General features: G+C 40.6%; 1 protein-coding gene across 1 annotated transcript in view; it reads left to right on the plus strand.

Annotated features, from left to right (window-relative positions):
- Window positions 1–424: 424 nt before the first annotated feature.
- The window catches only part of kirrel3a (kirre like nephrin family adhesion molecule 3a), a 153916-nt gene continuing 134973 nt past the window's right edge, over window positions 425–19367 (plus strand). The window contains 1 exon segment of the mRNA XM_029448752.1: window positions 425–776. Within this exon segment, the coding sequence (XP_029304612.1) occupies window positions 728–776 (49 nt within the window). The 5' untranslated portion in view covers window positions 425–727.

The raw sequence follows: 19367 nt of genomic DNA on the forward strand, positions 1-19367 counted from the left end.
ATTTCCATAATTACAGCCACATGCAGCTAGCAGGTGTGTGCAGGGTGGCGCAGTCCTGTGGGTCTGATGTTACGTTACGTTACATTATGCAGAGGAAAATAACTCTGGATTCGGCTATTAGTTTTTTTCTTATTATTAGTATTTGTGCAGATATTTCCCAGTGACTTCACTGAATTTCTATGCTCAAAGTCAACAAATACAATAAATATTTTATCATCAATTTGTACAAAGTGCTAAACATTATGTTACTGTCCCATTAAATGATAATGCACAGCAGATCATCCAGGAGAGTATTTGTCTCGGTCTAGACTGACTAAATGGGAGAGAGGCAGATGAGCAGGCGGAGAGAGGGAGGAGCCAGCCTCTTAAGCACTTTCCTCACTGACTGTACCGTAGAGAGAGAGAGAGAGAGATGTAGGGAGGAGAAAGGGAGCCAGTGAACAAACAGGCAGAGTCAGAGCGTGTAAGCATGGGAGCCAGAGTAGTAAAGCAAGCCTGATGCACGCAGTGTGAAGGGCAAGAAGGAGAGCAGGGAGAGAAAGAGAGACGCTCAGCAGTGAAGACTGAAGAAAAAGAGGAGAAACAAGAAGAGAGTCAGAGAGAAGAGCAGCAGGAGGGAGAAAGCTACAGTGTGTCAACTCCACACAATCTTTGTATCCCAACTGTTAATTCTGCCTCAGCGTCAGCATCTGGCAACAAGGAGACATCTGTATACTCACCGGTAACAATGATTTCCTGGCTGCTGCTTCTTCTTCTCTACTGCTTTGCCAGCACGGGTGAGTGAACAAGGATTTTCTTCTTTCCCCCTGTCACCGTCTGCAAGTTTGGATGCAGTTTGAAGCCGCTCTTTGTGCTGGAGCTCCGAGCATCAAGTCCCTCTCCTGTGGGGAGTGATGTAATATGAGTTAAGCTGCTGGTGAATTGGTCAATGGTGTTGTGCTTTTTTTCACCCCAGCATGGAAACCCTGCCTTTTGTTCTGTTGAAACTCCAGTGAAGCTGAAATGTCTTGCTGGATTCTGTTGCATCTCCTGAAAGTGATGTCTCAGTTTGTGCTCAGTGGGAAGGAGTCTTTTGCTCCGAGTCGAGCTTATGCTGGGTCAGGAAGGGAAATGTTCATTTACAAACATAATGACAGGTCTCATGGCCCCCAAGTTTTACAAACACTTGTGTTCATGAATGTTATACCAGTAGAAGGGAGTTGCAAATGCAATGTACAGCCTACATATATATATTCTCAAATCCTTGATGCTGTGTAATTTGTTTATGCCTTAGTGTTGCCTATCGTAGTAGACAATCTGGGCTCTCTTGTTATTTTGCATGATACAGCCGGAGAGTCTGTTTGACCAGACTGTGGGCCTATGTGCATGTTTGTTCCGACCACACTGTTCCTTTGTCGTGTCTCGTCAGCCCTCGCTGCTGATGCAATATATAGTGAAACAAAGGAGTAAATTAAGTGAGAGTTGAGAAGTGCTGATTGGACAAGCTTTTAAAGCTCTGACTGGTGGTATTGATTTGTTGCCCCTATCCTGTGGCGAGTGATGACTTCACTGAATCTGAAATAACTGGCTTCATTGCTGCCATGTGGTTGTACATTGCAAAGTTTTCCAGAAATGTGTTAGAAATAGTTAGTGACATTTGAGATTGTTGTTGCTGAAACTTCTTTAGGAATCAGAATAAAAGAGAAACTATCCCTGAAAAATAATTAACTTACTCTATTTGTGTGTGCTCTGTAAATGATCAGAAACTGACTCTGACCTAGACTTCACATCAGGCCTGTATAGAAAACCAAAGTCACACACGACCTGACTCTAAATACTGACACCCGGAGCAACAGTATGGCTACAGCCGAGGAGAACACTTTGTAAAGCGATCATGCTCCTTTTATAAAGCGCCGTGCTTTTCTTCCCATTCCTGTCCCCCCTGGGATTCAATCTAATTCACCTGTTGGGCCGCTGACTTCTTACTTTAACTTGCTCACTCGTCTGGGGTCCCGGCTCTAAATGGATATCTTCCAAATGTTATTGCTCAACTTAATGTTGAGGTTGAGCATTCAAAATCAGCCGTGTGTGACTTCGCTAGGAAATCTGCCAAGTCAGGCTGAATCTGCACACACACACACACACACACACACACACACACACACACACACACACACACACACACACACACACACACACTCACACACACAGTAGGCTGTGGCACACCGCCACTAATTTGAATCTGACACTGGTAATAAAGCCTTTAATATGGCTCTCAGTAGCTCTCTTTCAGGCACCGTACATCAACTCTCAAGAGGATAGCAGCTTTATTGCCTAGTTTTATGAGAGTATGAGTGTGTGCTGGTGTTGGAGCAAACTGAGTCGACCCCCCCCCCCCACACTCCCACCCCCTTTTTGTCTGAGAGGAGGCATTTGCCACAGTTTCCAAATGACTGCTTCATTTGAAGAAGCAATGCTTTATAGCACTGTGGTCCCCCCGTGCACCACACAAAAGGTTTTTTTGCTGAAAAATGGAGCACGGTCTGTTCTGCTTCAGCTATTATGTAGTATTTGGGGATACACAGGTGAGGTCAATTAGCCTCAGAGTTAGTTGTATTCTCTAATTAGATAGGCTATACTTTATGTATTGCTCAGTCCTCTGGGTGTTCTGAGCTGTAATCCACAGGAGGCTCAGGGTTGTGTCCGTATCACACAGGGGCAAAGCATCACGCACACCGTGCCAGATCCCGATGCTTAGCAAAACGGCCAGTAACATACAATGTTCCAGCAATCTCTTTATGCTTGCAGATAAGCGCAAGCCAACACATGCACACACACACACACACACACACACACACAGACACACACACACACACACACACACACACACACACACACACACACACACTGTTTTGACTTCCCCTTTTCACAGAGATTAACAAGTGTGATTATTTGCATTTGTTGTGGGTGGAATCAGAGTGTGAGGACATCAGCCTGAACCAAAAGAGGAGGAGATGAGAGAAAGAAAAGAATCCTCGCTGCCATCTGACTCTCCTTCTGGAGATGGCAGCCTTCCTCCTGCGTTCTTGTCGTCCTAGACTCGCTTTGGCATCAATAGTTTGTGAGAGACAGAAGCCTATTTACTGACATTTGAAAATGGATGTCACAGTGTTGACTTTGTATTAAGTTGAGGATGAAAATCACAGCACTGGGTTGGAGAAAGTCAATTTTACATTTGCATGCCTGTGTATTTTAAAGACGCCAAAGGCACCTTCTTAATCTGGTGGCAGAGAGAACATTTTGAAAGATCGAAAGACACTACCGATGAATCGTGTAATGTAATGGAACTAATGATACATTGAAAGCATGTTGAACTGGTTCGGCATTAGGCGTCTGTGGTGTCTCAGTTAATGACAATGGAACATTGTTCTTTGTTCTGGCTTGTGCAAAAACTGGATATTTTAAGTGTTGCCTTGTAGATCCGTAAAGGCTCGGCTTCAAGGGATTGTAAAAAGAAAGGTCACAAAAGAAGACGGCCACATAAAAGCAAAGATACTTTAGAAAATATAATTTTGTTTTTTTGAGCTCAGTATTGAAATTGTGAATATCTTTATTTTTGTGATTGTCAAGGGCAATTTTGCTTCCTGTAGCTGAATGACGGAGGAGAAAAATGTCAAATAAGAGTTATTCTCTCTTGAGAACAAGGACATTAAAGACACACAGTTTTAATTATAATGAATCACAATACAAGTAAACCACTCGTGAGCAACAAGTTCATTTATATACTTTTCAATCAAAACTAGTAGCAGTACAATATGAATGTAATTCTTAATGAACATACAATCTGTGTCTTCATCTGTGACAACAATGAGACAAATATTACCCATTACCCCTCTGGCCTGCTTGTCTTAGATTGGCCATTCATTCTGTGAGATTAATAAAATGTTAATCAAGAAGCTTCATATGAATACCTACATGATTTAATATTATTTTAATTCAATTGTCTGCATCCTTGTTTCAGTTATCAGTGTGAGGAAATACGTTAAATAAAGTGAGACCACTAGCTCTGATGTTTTTTGCTGATCCTTTATTAAAGATGTTTCCGTCTTGCATTAGGTTATTCTACTATTCATTCCTAGTGCATAGGGGGGGATGAACAATTAAATGCTCATCTAAGAGGAAATATCAGTGCTGAGTCTGAACTTTACCAGCACATGTACCTCCTGTACGTGTCTTAAACCCTTGTTGTGAATCGACAGCAAGATTCATTCAGGGGTCTGCAGGATTTGACCTCCAGATAACATTGCTGTCCGTCAGGTGAACACACCATGACACAACAGTTGAACCCTCTCTCTCGCCCGTGGTTGAAGGAGACAGGGGTTCGCTCCGGGGGCATGACCGGCACGTCACCTCATCTTTTGAACACAGGGAAGCCATATTGACTTTCCCAGTGGAGCGTGATCAAGCTTGTTGATGCCTCATCTGTCTTTAAGGAGCCCCCCCCCTCTCACACAAACACACACACACGCACACACACACACACACACAAAGACACACACACCGACACACACACCTACACACACACACACACACACACACACACACACACACCTACACTTACACACACACACACCTACACACACACACACACACACACACACGCACACACACACACACACACACACACACACACACACACACACACACACACACACACACACACACACACACAAATGTTTGCCTTTAACCTTGGCTTCATTTCTGTGATCAGACTTTGACCACAGACATTTTGGGGCACTGTAGTGCACAGCTGATGGTTGGAACTGATATCAAACCTTGTGCAATGAATCGGCTGAGAGCTGATATTTTGTGTTGATAGTCAGCATCTTTGCATAATCCAAAAACGATTACGGGGCCTTGTTTTCTCTTTTATTTTGACTCTAAACCACATCCCATCCATCAAAGACACTTTCTCATAAAACCTATAATGAGTTACACTCAAAGTGTGTTAACAACACAGACTATGTAATTTTGAGATAACACAATCTTCCTCTTGTTGAATTCGTAAGCAATAAAACACTTTATTTCTGTACAAACAGGAGTTTAGCAGCTTACTTGGTACTTTATGACCCATAAGTTGTTTGTTAATGTTAGCTATCGGAGCAAACTTCAGATAGATATTGCTGTGTGACTGACGTTACTGATTAGGTTTGCTGACTGTAAGACTCTTGTCTGCTTTGTGCTCCTGTTATTCTGTCATTTAGCATGTCAGAGATAAACATTGCAATAGTTTTATTACTGGACTAAAACAAGAAGTAAACACAGTGTATCTTACCAGCAGACTTATTTGGCTGTGATCCCATTCTAGTTGCTCTTAGGCCTAGTACACAGGTATTTTTGTAAACTTTTTCTATTTGTTTTGGCATTTCTTCCACACCCAATTCAGGTTTTAGGTCACTGAAAACACAGCTTTTGTAAAACTCCAGCCAGGGTGAAGATTTTCAGAAACTCCCGTTTTCAGGGTAGACGGAGAAAACTATGTTTTTGTCTTGTAGCGTCAGAGTGTGCGCTGGTGCCTCCTTAGTGAGGCGTCACAAATTAGGCAACATGTCGTGCAAAAACAGAATACAGAATACATCCATGCGGACGTTACCAAAAAACCTTGCCGACTGGCTTTGACAGCAGCTGAACTGTGTTTTTTGCTGGACAGAGGTTTTTTTTAAACAGTGCTTGTGTGGACGGTATAACAGTAAAACCTGTTAACAAACATGTATGGTGATGTTCTAGTGGTCTAGTGGTACACTTCCCAAACAGAACACCAGATGGTTGTGAGTTCAATACCAGGGCTGCCACCATTGTGCCCTTCAGCAAGATACTTAACACTGAGTTGCTGCAGAGAGACTGTCTCTGTACTGAGTTCACTGTAAGTTGCTCTGGATAAGAACGTCTGCTAAAAGACATGTATATATATCCATGTAGACACGGCCTCAGTCAAGACGTCTAATGATGATATCTTCAAAGCAACTGACTCAAGAGAATCTTTTGAAATAAAGACATAATACAATGTGGCATTATAATGCTAATTATATGATGTATATCTGTTCAGAAAATGTCTCTACATGCAGACACTGAAACAACTGCAGAGTAAAATCCCTCCACAGCCATCTGATACAAATATCATGAGTTTTGGCGACATTCTGTCAAGCTGATATCTGTTTTTTAATAAAATCTAATATCTGCGAGCTGATGTTTTGGTCCAGCCCTGTAGCACAGACTGTGCTTCCACCAGGATATTATTGGAAATTACTGCTCAGAGGTATTGTGGCAGTGAGATTCATTAGGTTTCTCTTAGTACCTTAAAAATGACAATGCAACAATATTCAAGGTTCAAGGCTGTTGTTATTATTGTACAAGACAAGGTTGCACAACGGAATGCAGTTGTCGTCCATTTAGGCTTCACAAGAAAAACAAAAAACAAAACAAAAACAGTAGTGGAATTCTGAAATGCATTTCAGGAGGAACAGCACCAACAAAAACAATAGTGAATTTTCTGTCCAAATAATATGGCCTGCATCTTAACGTTAACATTTTGACATCAGGTAAACATCGTCCATCAACTTTGACTGATGTTTGAGCCCCAAGCATGAAACTGTCATGTCATGAAAAACACAAAAACACAATCTTATCCTGATAATCATCCCAATATGCTTAAAACTCTAAAACATCATTGACTCCCCTTACCTTACGTTTAGTTAAGAAACACATATTCGTATTGCATCACGGATCTTTTTTAGCTAAACAATCAAACTAAATTAAAAATGATATCATAATAATGATAATATAATCATATATAATAATCAGAAATCGTAAAGTCCCTAAATAAAGGATAAAACATTTCTTTAAAACAATGTGTTAACTGTTGCTGGGCCATCCCGAGTCCTTTTTCCACTTTCCTTCGACCTGTCATGAGCCAGGAGCAGGCTGGGTAGTGGAACAGCCTGAGGTCCAAGATGGGCCAGCCAAGCTCTTATGTGATCCACCCTCAGTGGCGCCTGGTCTGCCTGGTCCGTCTGGTTGGCCTGAAGAAGCTGTTGGCGGTGATCTTGTCAAGGTCTGCTGCACTTAATCCAATTCCACGCTTACTTCTCCGATGTCGATCAGTGCATCTATGCCATAGGCCCTGCATACTGTAATAAAGGAGAAGAAGATAACAAATCAAAACAAAAATGTAGCAAAGTTCATGGGAGCTACGCTGACCCTGAGTATCTTCCGCATCTCCTCCTCGCCCAACCAAAATGCAATTTATTCTGGCAAACAGCATGTTTTACAGCCAACAATAAATATTGTACAGTGGTTGGATGTGCTGTGTTCTGCAACTAGATCCAAAGCATAAGCATAGCTCTGTCAATGCTTTTAACACAGCATTATGCAGCATTCATCTCATCCAGATTACTAACCTTAGAAGAAGTTAATGCACAGGAAGTTACAGACGAGGCTTCCGGCTCCCTAAGCGCCACATCACAGCCATTAACCTCTCCCCTGATGCCAGCACAGGAGTCTATAATGACAGGACACAGTCAGGATGTTACATCAAATGATCCTGATCCTGGAAATCAATGCAAATTGATCAGTCTATGGAATTCCTTAAGGGGTCGTTGTGATATAGAGGAACGCAGGGGACTGAATGGAAGTGAAAGTTACGGTAACTATGTGGCATTTTTGGCTTTCTGAGCTGGAGCTAATGACAAACGCTCCTGTTTATGATTGATGTTGCACAGTTGCAGCCTAAACCACACTGAAATTGGAAAAGAAGCTGAAGGCAGATGAAGGGAGAGACATTTTAAGGCTGTCTAGGTGGAAGGCATGCGTCTATAGATGGTGTTGTTTGATTGGTTGAACATTATTGTTTAACTGCTTTTGTGGGTGTCCACTTGTGGTTGATTACCAAACACGCTGTATCTTCTATTTACTCTGATTTTAAAATTAGTTTGATGCAATCATTTCATCATCCAGCAGCCCGGCCAAGCAGCGTGATGGTAAATACTACATATACATATATTTTCCTCCAGTATTGCAGACATGAATCTTGTTCTCTGTCGCCAAGATCTATTGCCGTGTTGCACTTTGCGGTTGTATTGGCGTTTCCTGGCACTGCTCGGAGGCGGCTGGGGTAAACAAATGGCTTCAGCTATTGACAGAACTGTTAGGTTGTGCACAGGCCGATGTGCTTTGTGTTGCAGGATGGCAGGGACTTTGAAGAACTGAGGTGCTGATTTGATATGGGGAGGCAGTGTTTGCCTTCCCAGTACGGTGCTCCCCGGACAGAGCTGGCTCTATACATTGTAGATGTAAATATGTATTTGTTTTTATTGAATCTCTTTATTCTTCACTCTGTTTCGCACCGGTCGTAAAGATACACTCCTACACACATGTGCTCATAGTTAGGGTCATCTTCAGATGATCAATGGTGCAAAAAGAGTTTTCGTTTGCATGCGTATATGTGTGGACATAAGTATGCACAGTGCATGAGTGTGTGCAGAGAAGCATGTGTTTGTGTGTGGATCAGGCTCCACAACACCAATTACAACCCTATGCCTCTCTTTTGCAATATAAATGTAAATCAGCCTTTTAACTTGTACACAAGAACTGCTGGAGGGGGAGGGAGACATGGAGAGCAGGAACCAAGTACCTCACCTCCAGATAATGATGTGTTCCTTTGCCATTACCATGCAGCCCATCACAAAGGTGTTGTGCCGCTTGAATATAGTAGTGCATCTCATGCTTCCCAGTGGACACTTGTTTAGAGCTTTTGTTGTGTATTCCAGTCTGGTTGCTGCATAAAGTAGGCTCTCTTCCTGGTTGGCTAAGTGGACCGGGTTATAGACAGTCGGTAAAGTAGCTCAGTCAGTAACTCAGTTGAACTGACCATTGTCTGCATCCCAGAGTGCCTCAGTGGCATCATGATGCTCTTGTCATTAATGCTCGGCATTTGTCTGTGATCTGATGCCCATGAGGCAGAAACCCATCTGAGCGTGCTCTGTTTAATCTCCCCTCATTATTTTTCTACGTGGTAAACTAAGCGTGGGGGGGGGGGGTTGATGCCATGTTTTTAATAGGGAGCAGAAACAATCACCACGGGAGCTGATAATAAATGTTCTCTGCATGCCATCTTTGAAGTCGTCCACTTCAACCTCTGTAGATCTGGAAGGCTGTGCTCAGCGAGGACCTTCATAATAAAGTCCCCTCTGATAAGGCCTGATAAAGTTTGCTTCTAAAGTTTTTTTGTCTCATATTGTCAATGCCTTCAGACACGCTTGGCTTCGTCGAAGTCAAACCTCCCTGGCTGGGTAAATAAAAATGATTGATGGTTGTGACACTCATCCCTCCATTGGAAGTGATACTCGACACCTGCCTTGTCTCAGGTTTATGAACAATAAGGACAGCTTCAACTGCTGATTAAATGTCCACACACACCAACTTGCAGCAGATCCAGTGATCAGGAAATATACAGGAGTTGATTTATATTCTTAAAAAGTTGATATTGCCTCCCTTGATTTGATTGGTTTAATTATAATCACAAAACTGTGGCAGACAACATTATCTTAATGCCAATTATTGCTTATTCTTTATTTGCGCAGCAGACATGTCATGCTTGGGGTGTGAAATCATTTACAAAGACTGAATCAGATACAAATAATTGCAAAAATCAGATAGTTAGAAGTCAAAAAATGTATGCAAAATGGATGTTTTGAAATAAATTAGCAGGCGCTTGAGGCCAAATTGCCCACAAAGATTCACATAAGCGACTGTACTGAAACTAACATTCATAATACTGATCAAAAATGTAATGATAGCTGCCAGCTGCTTATACAGATTATATTTATAGCGATCATTTTAATACATTAGAATCCATTAGGTCCATAAGTAATGTGCTAACATTATACATTTATATCCTTGGTAGTATTTACTCGGTAGACCGAGAACCTTTTATGCTTACGGTAACATTATCTGTGTCTGCTAGTAAACACTGATGAAATTAATTGCTATAAAATTAGCTTTCAGATATTGTACACGGATGCTTTTGAGAAAAAAGAAGAAGAAGAAGAAGAAGAAGAAGAAGAAGAAGAAGAAGAAGAAGAAGAAGAAGAAGAAGAAGAAGAAGAAGAAGAAGAGTGCTTTCATTATGTAACTCTATGAACTAAAATCATGACAAGCCTTTGCTTTTCAACGCCGCTTATCTCCACTGTATCAATACTGGTAGAACGTAAATGAAATAAGGCCACCGTCTGAATCAAACAAAAGGACAAACAACAAATCCAAATCTCACCGGGTTCATTTACTGCTTTTTGGCTCAGACCCAAGTCATAAACAGCCCAAAATGAGTCCCCCATACCCATTAGCCTGTTACCAGCAGGCACAGAGTCTGCATTAAATATGCTTCCCGCATCTTCATTAGGGGACAACAAAAACAACACTTCTTACAAAAAATTGTTACCTTACAAGGAGAAGACGAGACTTAAGCCAAAGACTCGGTTAAGGTCAGCAAGCCCTGTCACAGTAAGTGAGTTGATAAGCGAGGCTGAGAAGGGAGGCGGCCTCTCATGCTGGGGGAGAATGGAAGTTGATAAACAGTGAAACCCTCGGACTGAGCTTGTAGATTTTTGTAGCCTTATCTAAAGGGATAATGGCACTGCTGAGGGTGTAGTAATGAGGTATGAGTGGGAGGTAACCTTATAAAAGGCCATAATATCAGATCAGATAGCTGCGAGAGAAAGGTGGATGAGCACACACTCAATATTTTTCTCTCTGCGTGGCATAGGGAGAAAACATTATAATGAATTTAGCTGGGGGTAGAGGGAGTTGAGACATCTCCTGAAAATGAAGAGAGTATCTTGGCTCAAATAAGTGGATGGAGATCTCTTTTTCTCCCCCTCTATTTTCAACCCATTTTCAATTTAACCATTTTGTCAGAGTGTAAAGAGCTTGGAGATCAGGAGCTGGATGAGAGTTGGCTACAGACAGATGAATTTCTAACAGATTATGTCTTATTATCTTTATCTTCAGTTCACTTACGACTCCAACCCAGCAAAGGAATTACATGCAATAGCCCAATCAACGTCACGAGAGCAGAAGTAAAAACGCTGTGAATGAATGTCAAAAATCAGCTTTTCTAAAACATTGTCACGTGATGCAATTACTGCATGAAGTGATTACACATTAGATATTTTTAGGAAATAGAAAATAGTTTTCCCTGTCATCCAGCTAAAGAGAGTTTTTCTGTAAACTATCTGTGACTCTGTGATCTCAGGATGTTTAAAGCCTCTGCTCATGAAGGTGTTTAAATAGAATAGAAACATACAGCTTCTTGAAATAGTGGTTAAACATTATTATTATAACATTATAACATATTGAATCACTCTTGTGAAAACACAGTTATTAGCAGACATTCCCTCCAGATGTAATGGATTAATGGACACATTATTCATCTGTTTAGAGAGCAGGTATGTGAAATGTGTTCGTGCATTGTAGAGGTAGAGGGAGAGAACTGTTCTCACGATCATTCTCTCATCTACACACATCCAACATAGTCACATCAATATTCTCAGGTGCAGAACCTCCACGGGGCTATGTGAGAAGTCTTATTAGCTCCTTTTGGCAAAACCGGTACAAGATAGATCATATAAAAGAATATTAAAATCGCCACGAGGTTAATATCTGTACTATCATTTTACCCACTGAGAGAAACTGTCAGAATGCAACTCCATGTTTAACCAGGAAAATCTTACGTCTCCTGGTTTTCCTTTAAATAAAGATATGTTATTCATACAATTTCATGCATCAATTCATGTGAATTTATCATAACACATAGGCCTGGCCTACATTAAAGAGAGCAGTTTGACTGTGTCCCATGTTGTGTTGGTCATACTATGGAATGATGTATTGCTTGTGTATAGTGAATAATATAGAAGAAAATTATTGGTAAAAAAATAAATAATCACAATTAGATCCAGCCTTACTCACCAGGTTCCTGCCACCTCCAATGACTCCATTGTTGGGTGCATCAACAAAGACAATGAGGAGGAGTACGGAGACGGATAGATAGCTTTGTCACATTGTGCAACAACAATCACCTGAGGGGGAGAAAGTGGAGAGCTTAGACTCATACAGGAACCTTGGAGTCAAAATCAACACAACACTGACACCCTCTTCAGGAAGAGGACGGAGCAGACTGATCTTCCTCAGGAGACTCCATCAGTGTGTGCAAGAGGTTGCTACAGACCTTCAAGCAGTCTGTAGGAGCCGGTGCTCTGTGATGTGCTGTGATGTGCTGTTAGCATAAACGCTGGTGAGGCCAGCAGACTTAATAAGCTGGTGTGAAAGGCCAGCTTTGTGTCTGGGTAGTTTGGAGACAGTGGCAGAGAGGAATAATCGAAACCATCCTGGATACCCCCCGCACCAACCCATACCTCTCTGCAGCTATTAAATTAGGTCCCGCTCCCGTCATTTTAAACATACCTCTGTCTTTTTCTACAGCGGGAGTCGATCGATCAGCTCTAGCGGGACATGTTTAACAATAAACAAATAAAACATGTTCCACTTTAAGCCTGTCTGCAGTGGCTAGTGGTTAGTTGTACATTTTATGATTTTGCTGAAGACTTTTATGATCGGTCTACCTTCCAACTAGATTATTGATCTTTTAAGCTCATGTGAGCACAACTGCAGCCTGAGATCCTGGAGCAAAAGTTTTCTAAGCTGTTTTATAGTCTAAAGTCTCCAGTTTCAAACCAAGACTTTCAAATGGCTAAGAAAACTTTGCCCAAGGATCTCAGGCTTCACTCCATCTCACACGGGCTTAAAAGATAGATGATGTAGTCAGAAGGAACGGAGGCAGGGTCAGCTCTCAGAAACAACACAGTTCTGTCCTGAATGCTTTCTTCACTAACATCAATGGCTTCATTTCTTGAAATTTAGATTTACGATTTCATCTTTCACAGATTCACTTTCTCCACATTTAATAAATCATACACCATAAATCTTACATTTACAAACATATGACAAAATGGTTTCCATGGCTCTCTGTTTGGGCATTTCTGTATTGACTGAGATGCAGATCAGTCTTTTAGTTTAAGTTATCCATATCAAGCTATGATTGGGTATATGCTTATATGTATATATATATATATATATATATATATATATATATATATATATATATATATATATACACACACAGTATAAATATGTGTATTCATTTAATGGGGGGGCTCAACTGTTGTTAATCATTCAATGTAAAATAAACACAAATCATTATAAATATTGAAGGTTGATGCCCATTCCAACTAATTATTTACACCAGACACGACAGCTGCGTGACACAACACATTAAGCACATTTGAGAAGATGCGACATTAATCTTCTCTTTATTCCACATCTTCTTTTATGTTTGTATAAAACATGGAGGTCTCTCACACACATAGTGTATCAAACAGACCTCTTCATTATCACAATATGTTAAGAGATCACTGAAGTTACTTTTTCATCATTTAAAGAAAGAACAAAACTAAATGACGTACATGACTGCTGTTTCTACATCTCATACTCATATTTCCACGAACCAAGAAGAGATGATTGTTTCTCATCGGAGTGTAGAGCCACAGAGTTGCAGTTCTTGGCAATTGAGGTTGTTTATGGCTCTTGGCAAGGTATCACATAGCCCTTTGAAGCTTCCTGGGGTTTGCCCTTTTATGAAACGCTGCTGCATTGCCTAAGAACACTTTGCCTTAATGTTGAGTGTCTTGAGGCCTGGGCAGTGTGAGGTCAATGTCAACCACCAGTCAAGGCTACTTCCTAAAGGCCAGACAAGAGAGTTAACATGAAAACATGTTGATGAGCAGATTAATGGCTGATTTGAGTAGCTGATATGAGGGCAATCTAAAAGACTGTACGTGCAACAAAAAGAAAAGAAAACAACAAACCTGAAATAATATCACACATATTTATTACCAAGCTTCCAGGTTGTATGACTGCAGGAGAGGTACTTTTGGGGGGAAAGCAACAATAAAAATGCTGCACCGCGAAGGTGCCACTTCGAGTTTGTCAAGTAGAATGCCGAGTAGGAGGGGAGGGGTAGCAAAGGAGCTTTGGCAAGCCTGGCATCTCTGGGGGCGCAGGAACTCTGTCAGTCTGATCAACTCACATGCAAGCCAGCTAAACTTGGGAAATGGAACCAAGGAATCTGTGTCTTTGAGAATCCCTGCTACTGGGAGTGAGGGGCACATTATAACGAAACTTTGAGAGGTGAACTAACTGCACATCTGCACACTGATGCCAACAAAACAGGTTTCATTTAAATCCTTCACTTTGCCTCTATTTTCCTCCCCCTTCTTCTTTATCCTTCCCCCTCCCTCTCTTGCTGCCTCACTGTGTCTCCCCTTTTGCACCCCGTGGGAGTATGGCACTTGTCAAGCCATGTAAGAATAAAAAGTCTTGACATGACAGAGCTGCAGCGACTCATGGGATCTTTGAAATCATTAACAGACAATGACTTGGGGAGAATAATGCCACTCAAAACCTCCCCGATGCTCCATACACTTCACAATTTAGAAAATCTGTACAGCAGTAAGACTCTTGATGGAAAAAGACAGAGGAATAGATATATCAAGCAAAGAATGTCAGACACGTGGTTGGTACTTCAACATGGTGGGAAATGCGATCAGTCCTCAGACTTTGCACAAGAAAAAAAAGTAACAAATCTGCCTACATATTTTCAGTTTATTCATAAGGTAAGAATTGTATTTCATTTTTAAATATTTTGTTATATCTGTGGTGAACTGACTTTCAAGTGTCCGGAAACAAGTGATAACTTTGCAGCACGGGCAGATATTGAGAGAGATTGATAGCACTGTGATTTTAGCCACCGAGCCTCGCCCCGTAAACACCTTGGATGACCCGTGAGTATTTATTGGGCCCAGTGGTTTTTCTAATACTTGCTTGTGCCAGGGTGCAGCAAAGACTTATATTTGCCTTCTTGTTCTGTATACCCTCCATAGAATGTTTCTCTTTCTGTGTGTAAATGTGTACATACACATTCACAAACATCGGTATCTGACGATTGAGAGATGCAGTAGAGATCCCTCTCACAGGGCTCATGTCTCTCACTCACTTTCATTCTCTCTTAGCACTAAATGCCAACTCTGCAGAAAAAGGTCACTCAGGATTTAAAGTCATTTAGCAGAGTGAATTGAACTTGCAAGTGCAGAAATGTAGCCTGCAGCTAATGCGTCTTCTTGCATACCTAAGAAAAGAAGAGGAAAATATCTATGTTGTAGACTAGTCAAGAAACATAAATGCTGCTACTGTTCACAAATTCTCAATTTTTCATACTTGGTAGGCACATTAATCAAAACCTTTCACAGCACTATGTGTTTTATAGAGAATCAGTCTTACATTCAAGAGGTTTGAAATGGCAGTGCAGCAATTGCTCTATCCTTGGGATGCTGAGAGCAGAGTGATTATTGATGTCATCTATCATCAACATCTATCATAAATCGTTAGTGGCTCAGGTAAATCAGATGCATTTTCATTTCAGGTGCCATCTAAAGTCAACTGCTTGTCATCTTTTCTTTTAGCATGTCCTGTATTTCCCGTGGGAGTGGGAGCTGAGCATGCATGTTTGTATTGTTGTTGGTTTCTTAATTAAATGAAGCCCTGATTTCCACTGTGAAGCTCCACTTCATTGGCATAAAGTAACAAGGGTTATGTTTTTTCTGATGTTTTGCTTAACATATTTTTAAAAGGATAATTGGTTTCGGATTATTTTAATTGAGGTTTTAGGTCATTATCCATAGTCTGTGTATTTCCTACAGTAGATTCTCCCTTCAAAGTCGCCAGACTCCTTTGAGTAACAGTATTTGTACTTCACAGAACACGGAAGTTGCTGGTGAAGTACACTTACTGTTTTTGCCAAAGGAGTCTGGCGGCTTTGAAGAGAGCATACTGTAGATAGCGGCTTGTGTTCCCCATCGGAAAGGGCTGTCTGACAGCAAGGTAAAGCTGAGAAAATATTCTAAATATAGAGGAGGGGCTTATTTTAGGTAGCTAAAACACATTTTACTGATGGCCACGTCCACAGCAATACATTGACTACATTGCTTCCTTGTCGGTACTCTGTTTCTCCAAACTGTGTGCATGATTACCTCCATATACTGTTGCTAATGCAATAACTATGGATACAATTTCTTCCAATTATGACTCTTAAATGGTTCTTTGGGTTTTGGGTTTTTGCATTGCTGTCCACGTATGTGCAGTGGATGGATACTGGATGGATCACCCTCTGCTGTTTGGTAAATTGTTTTGTTTTCCACTGCTAAGGTTAGATTTTTAATTTCCCCTGCACTGAAAACATTTCCGGCCAGTGAGTGATCCCATACCTCATATCCAAAACATTTGATCTACAGCGTCAGAGTGTAGGAGGCAATGTTGCACACTCAATTTATAATTAGGGCTGATAAAAAGGCTTGACATCTCGCCTGAATCAGCAGTAGAATAAACGCGTTAGTTATTTGTATTTATCTGCATGAGACAGAGGTGAACGGTGGATGTGTAGAGATGAAGCCATTATTTTCTTGCCCGGCCTAAAGATATACAATTTGATATCCATGGCCAGCCAGGGTATTGTCATTTCATCGTCTGTTTTCCCCCTTTTTCTCTCCAGGAGGCACAGTGGTTGTCCTTAACTGTTGTCCTGTTATCTCCCACTTCCCACAGCGCAGACTTCCCTTGCCAATCATTGTCACACTGGACACACTGCCACTGTCAAATAGATGCTGTCAAACAGAGCTTTTGAAGTGACAAATGATGATAGTGCAGTTGCAGTGATCCCTGCAATGAGAGGAAGGTCCCTGCAGACAGTAGAGAGAGAGAGAAAGGTGTCACCCTTGATGCTCCGCTCTGACTTCACCAAGGGAACTTTGATCTTACTGGAAAATTCACTGTTGCCACCAGGCTTGATGATAAAGAGAGATACATGCTTTCAAACTCAATCTCTGCATGGTCAGGTGTTAATATTCCAGTAGTCGAATATCAAATAATATATGTTAATTATTAGAGCTTTAGATTATATTTCATCTCATGCACAATCTCCTAAGGCTCAAATGATAGAAAAAAGTGACTGTCTTCGAGTTTAAAAAGCTCCTGCTACATCATCAAATACATATCAGTTTATTTAATTCTATTGCAACACTGCAGGTAGTAAAATATTAAAGTTAGCTAACAGGTATTTTACTACCTGCAGTGTTGCAATAGAATCAAATGTCCTGGCGGCTTCTTTTTTGCTACTAGTAGCAACTTGTCTTTCAGTAACAATAAACATTTTTAAGTCACCATCAGTAGCACTTAAACTGCTACATGGTCCTGTTTTGTACCTGAATTTGTTACGAACCACAGTACGGGATCCAAATTACACGACTCAAAAGTGACGTTAAAACTAAAATGTATTTTATTCCAAATTACCCGTTAACAAGAAACATACACTTTATTAAGTTTACAAGACGAACTGGAACGAGAAAAGGGGAGACAGGACTATTTATACATGAGGTAAGGGCACACAAGTGACAACAATCACAGAAGCGGGAAAACACACAAAGGCAGGAAGTTAAGTGACCTGGAACGAGAGGGAAAGAAAAGTTTCAAAACAAAACAGGAAGTGCAAGACGACAATAGACAAGAGTGACGGTAACTTAACATAACGTGACCTGAGAGACATTAAACACTGAACATGAACTAAACCATAATATAAATACATGACATAACATTAATCTGACGGGACATGACAGTATTGTAGTGTAGATGTTCACTTGTATCAGCACCCATGAAATGTCCATGTTTGTATTGTCTCCCTGTAATGGGATAGAAAGAATGACATACGGGCCGCTTCAATATCATTATTTACATGAACATAGGAACTACTAAAAAAACTGGAGCAATGTAACTTACCTTCATCACTGTCAAGGAAATGTCAAAGTTAGTAAAGTAATTACGAGCGGTAGAATGCAATTTGCTACTGATAAAGTAAGCGGCTCTTTAGCATGCCAATGAGCAAAAGAATGCATACACAACCACACATTGAATCACTGCCATTGTTCCCTTCTCCTACATTAACATGATTTTGTATTCATAACCTAAACAAGGAAATGCCTGCTGCACAATGGACCTGCAAGAATACTTATTTAATTCTAATGTTTAGTAGTTTTGTTATATAAATGTTGTCATCATTCTGCAATTGAGCGACATTCAAAGTCCTAAGCATTAATTATTGAAGTAATACAGAGAATAAAACTTAAACTGTATATACCTTCCCAATCTGTCTCAGTCTGGTATGAAGCAAAAGAGACAAAACTAATTGTTCCCTTTCAGAAAGTGATGAAACTCATGTTCATCCTGTTCTTGCGTTTCCTCACTGATTGTATTTCAGTCCTAAAATGTAGTTTTATGATTTAGTTATATATTAAGTGATTGTCATAAAGTAGCTAAAAATCATAACGCTTCTGAAATGCAGGCTCTTTTGTAGCCTTTAAGTGTGCTACATTTTCAATTTATACCAGAAGTGGAGTGGTCTACTGATCATAACCCTCTTCAACATGTAAAACAGCAGTGCTCTCACACACACACACACACACACACACCCATACAAATTAGGTATGCCTCTTATTTTGCAGCTAATCTCATTGCTCACATTTGACTTAATGTCTTCTTTCTGCACCATCTTCACACTAACTTCATTTAGACACACTACCTGGGAGGAAATAGTCTAGTCCTTGAAGACTCCCGGTAAAGCATTTGTATTATTTATTTAATACTGTACCCTAGAACCCAATCGATATTGTTTTTTTTAGGGCCGATGCTGGTTATGGATGCCGCTGTGAGGCAAATTTCCCACTGGTTCATAAACTTGTGACAGCACGGGTGTTACCGAACACACGGGACATTTTAGAAGGAAAGATATTCGCAGATGACGCTCAGAGAACTTGCTTTGATCTTTAACGTTGGTTTCCAGCCACCTGCGACCACACTGTTCTCTGCATGGTTTCACACTAAAAGTTACAGATTGTCTCATTAACTTTATCTTGTTCCCTACAGCATTGGGTTTAAATGCAACATAATTTTGCGAGAGCAACTTTAATGTTTTGTGTGTTGAAATACATGCGGTTGGAATTGCTTCTTGTCTCACATGTAATGTATGACTACATCCAAGCATCTTTTTCATCTTTTTGTATCTATATCTGTGATAGGTCAATATAAAAAAATAAAATAAAATGTATAACATAAATATAACGATAAATGATCTGGGCTCTATCCTCCTTAGGCCCGGAAGAAAAAAGGTTGATTTA

Source organism: Cottoperca gobio, chromosome 14 (assembly GCF_900634415.1).
Source record: "Cottoperca gobio chromosome 14, fCotGob3.1, whole genome shotgun sequence".
NCBI lineage: Eukaryota > Metazoa > Chordata > Actinopteri > Perciformes > Bovichtidae > Cottoperca > Cottoperca gobio.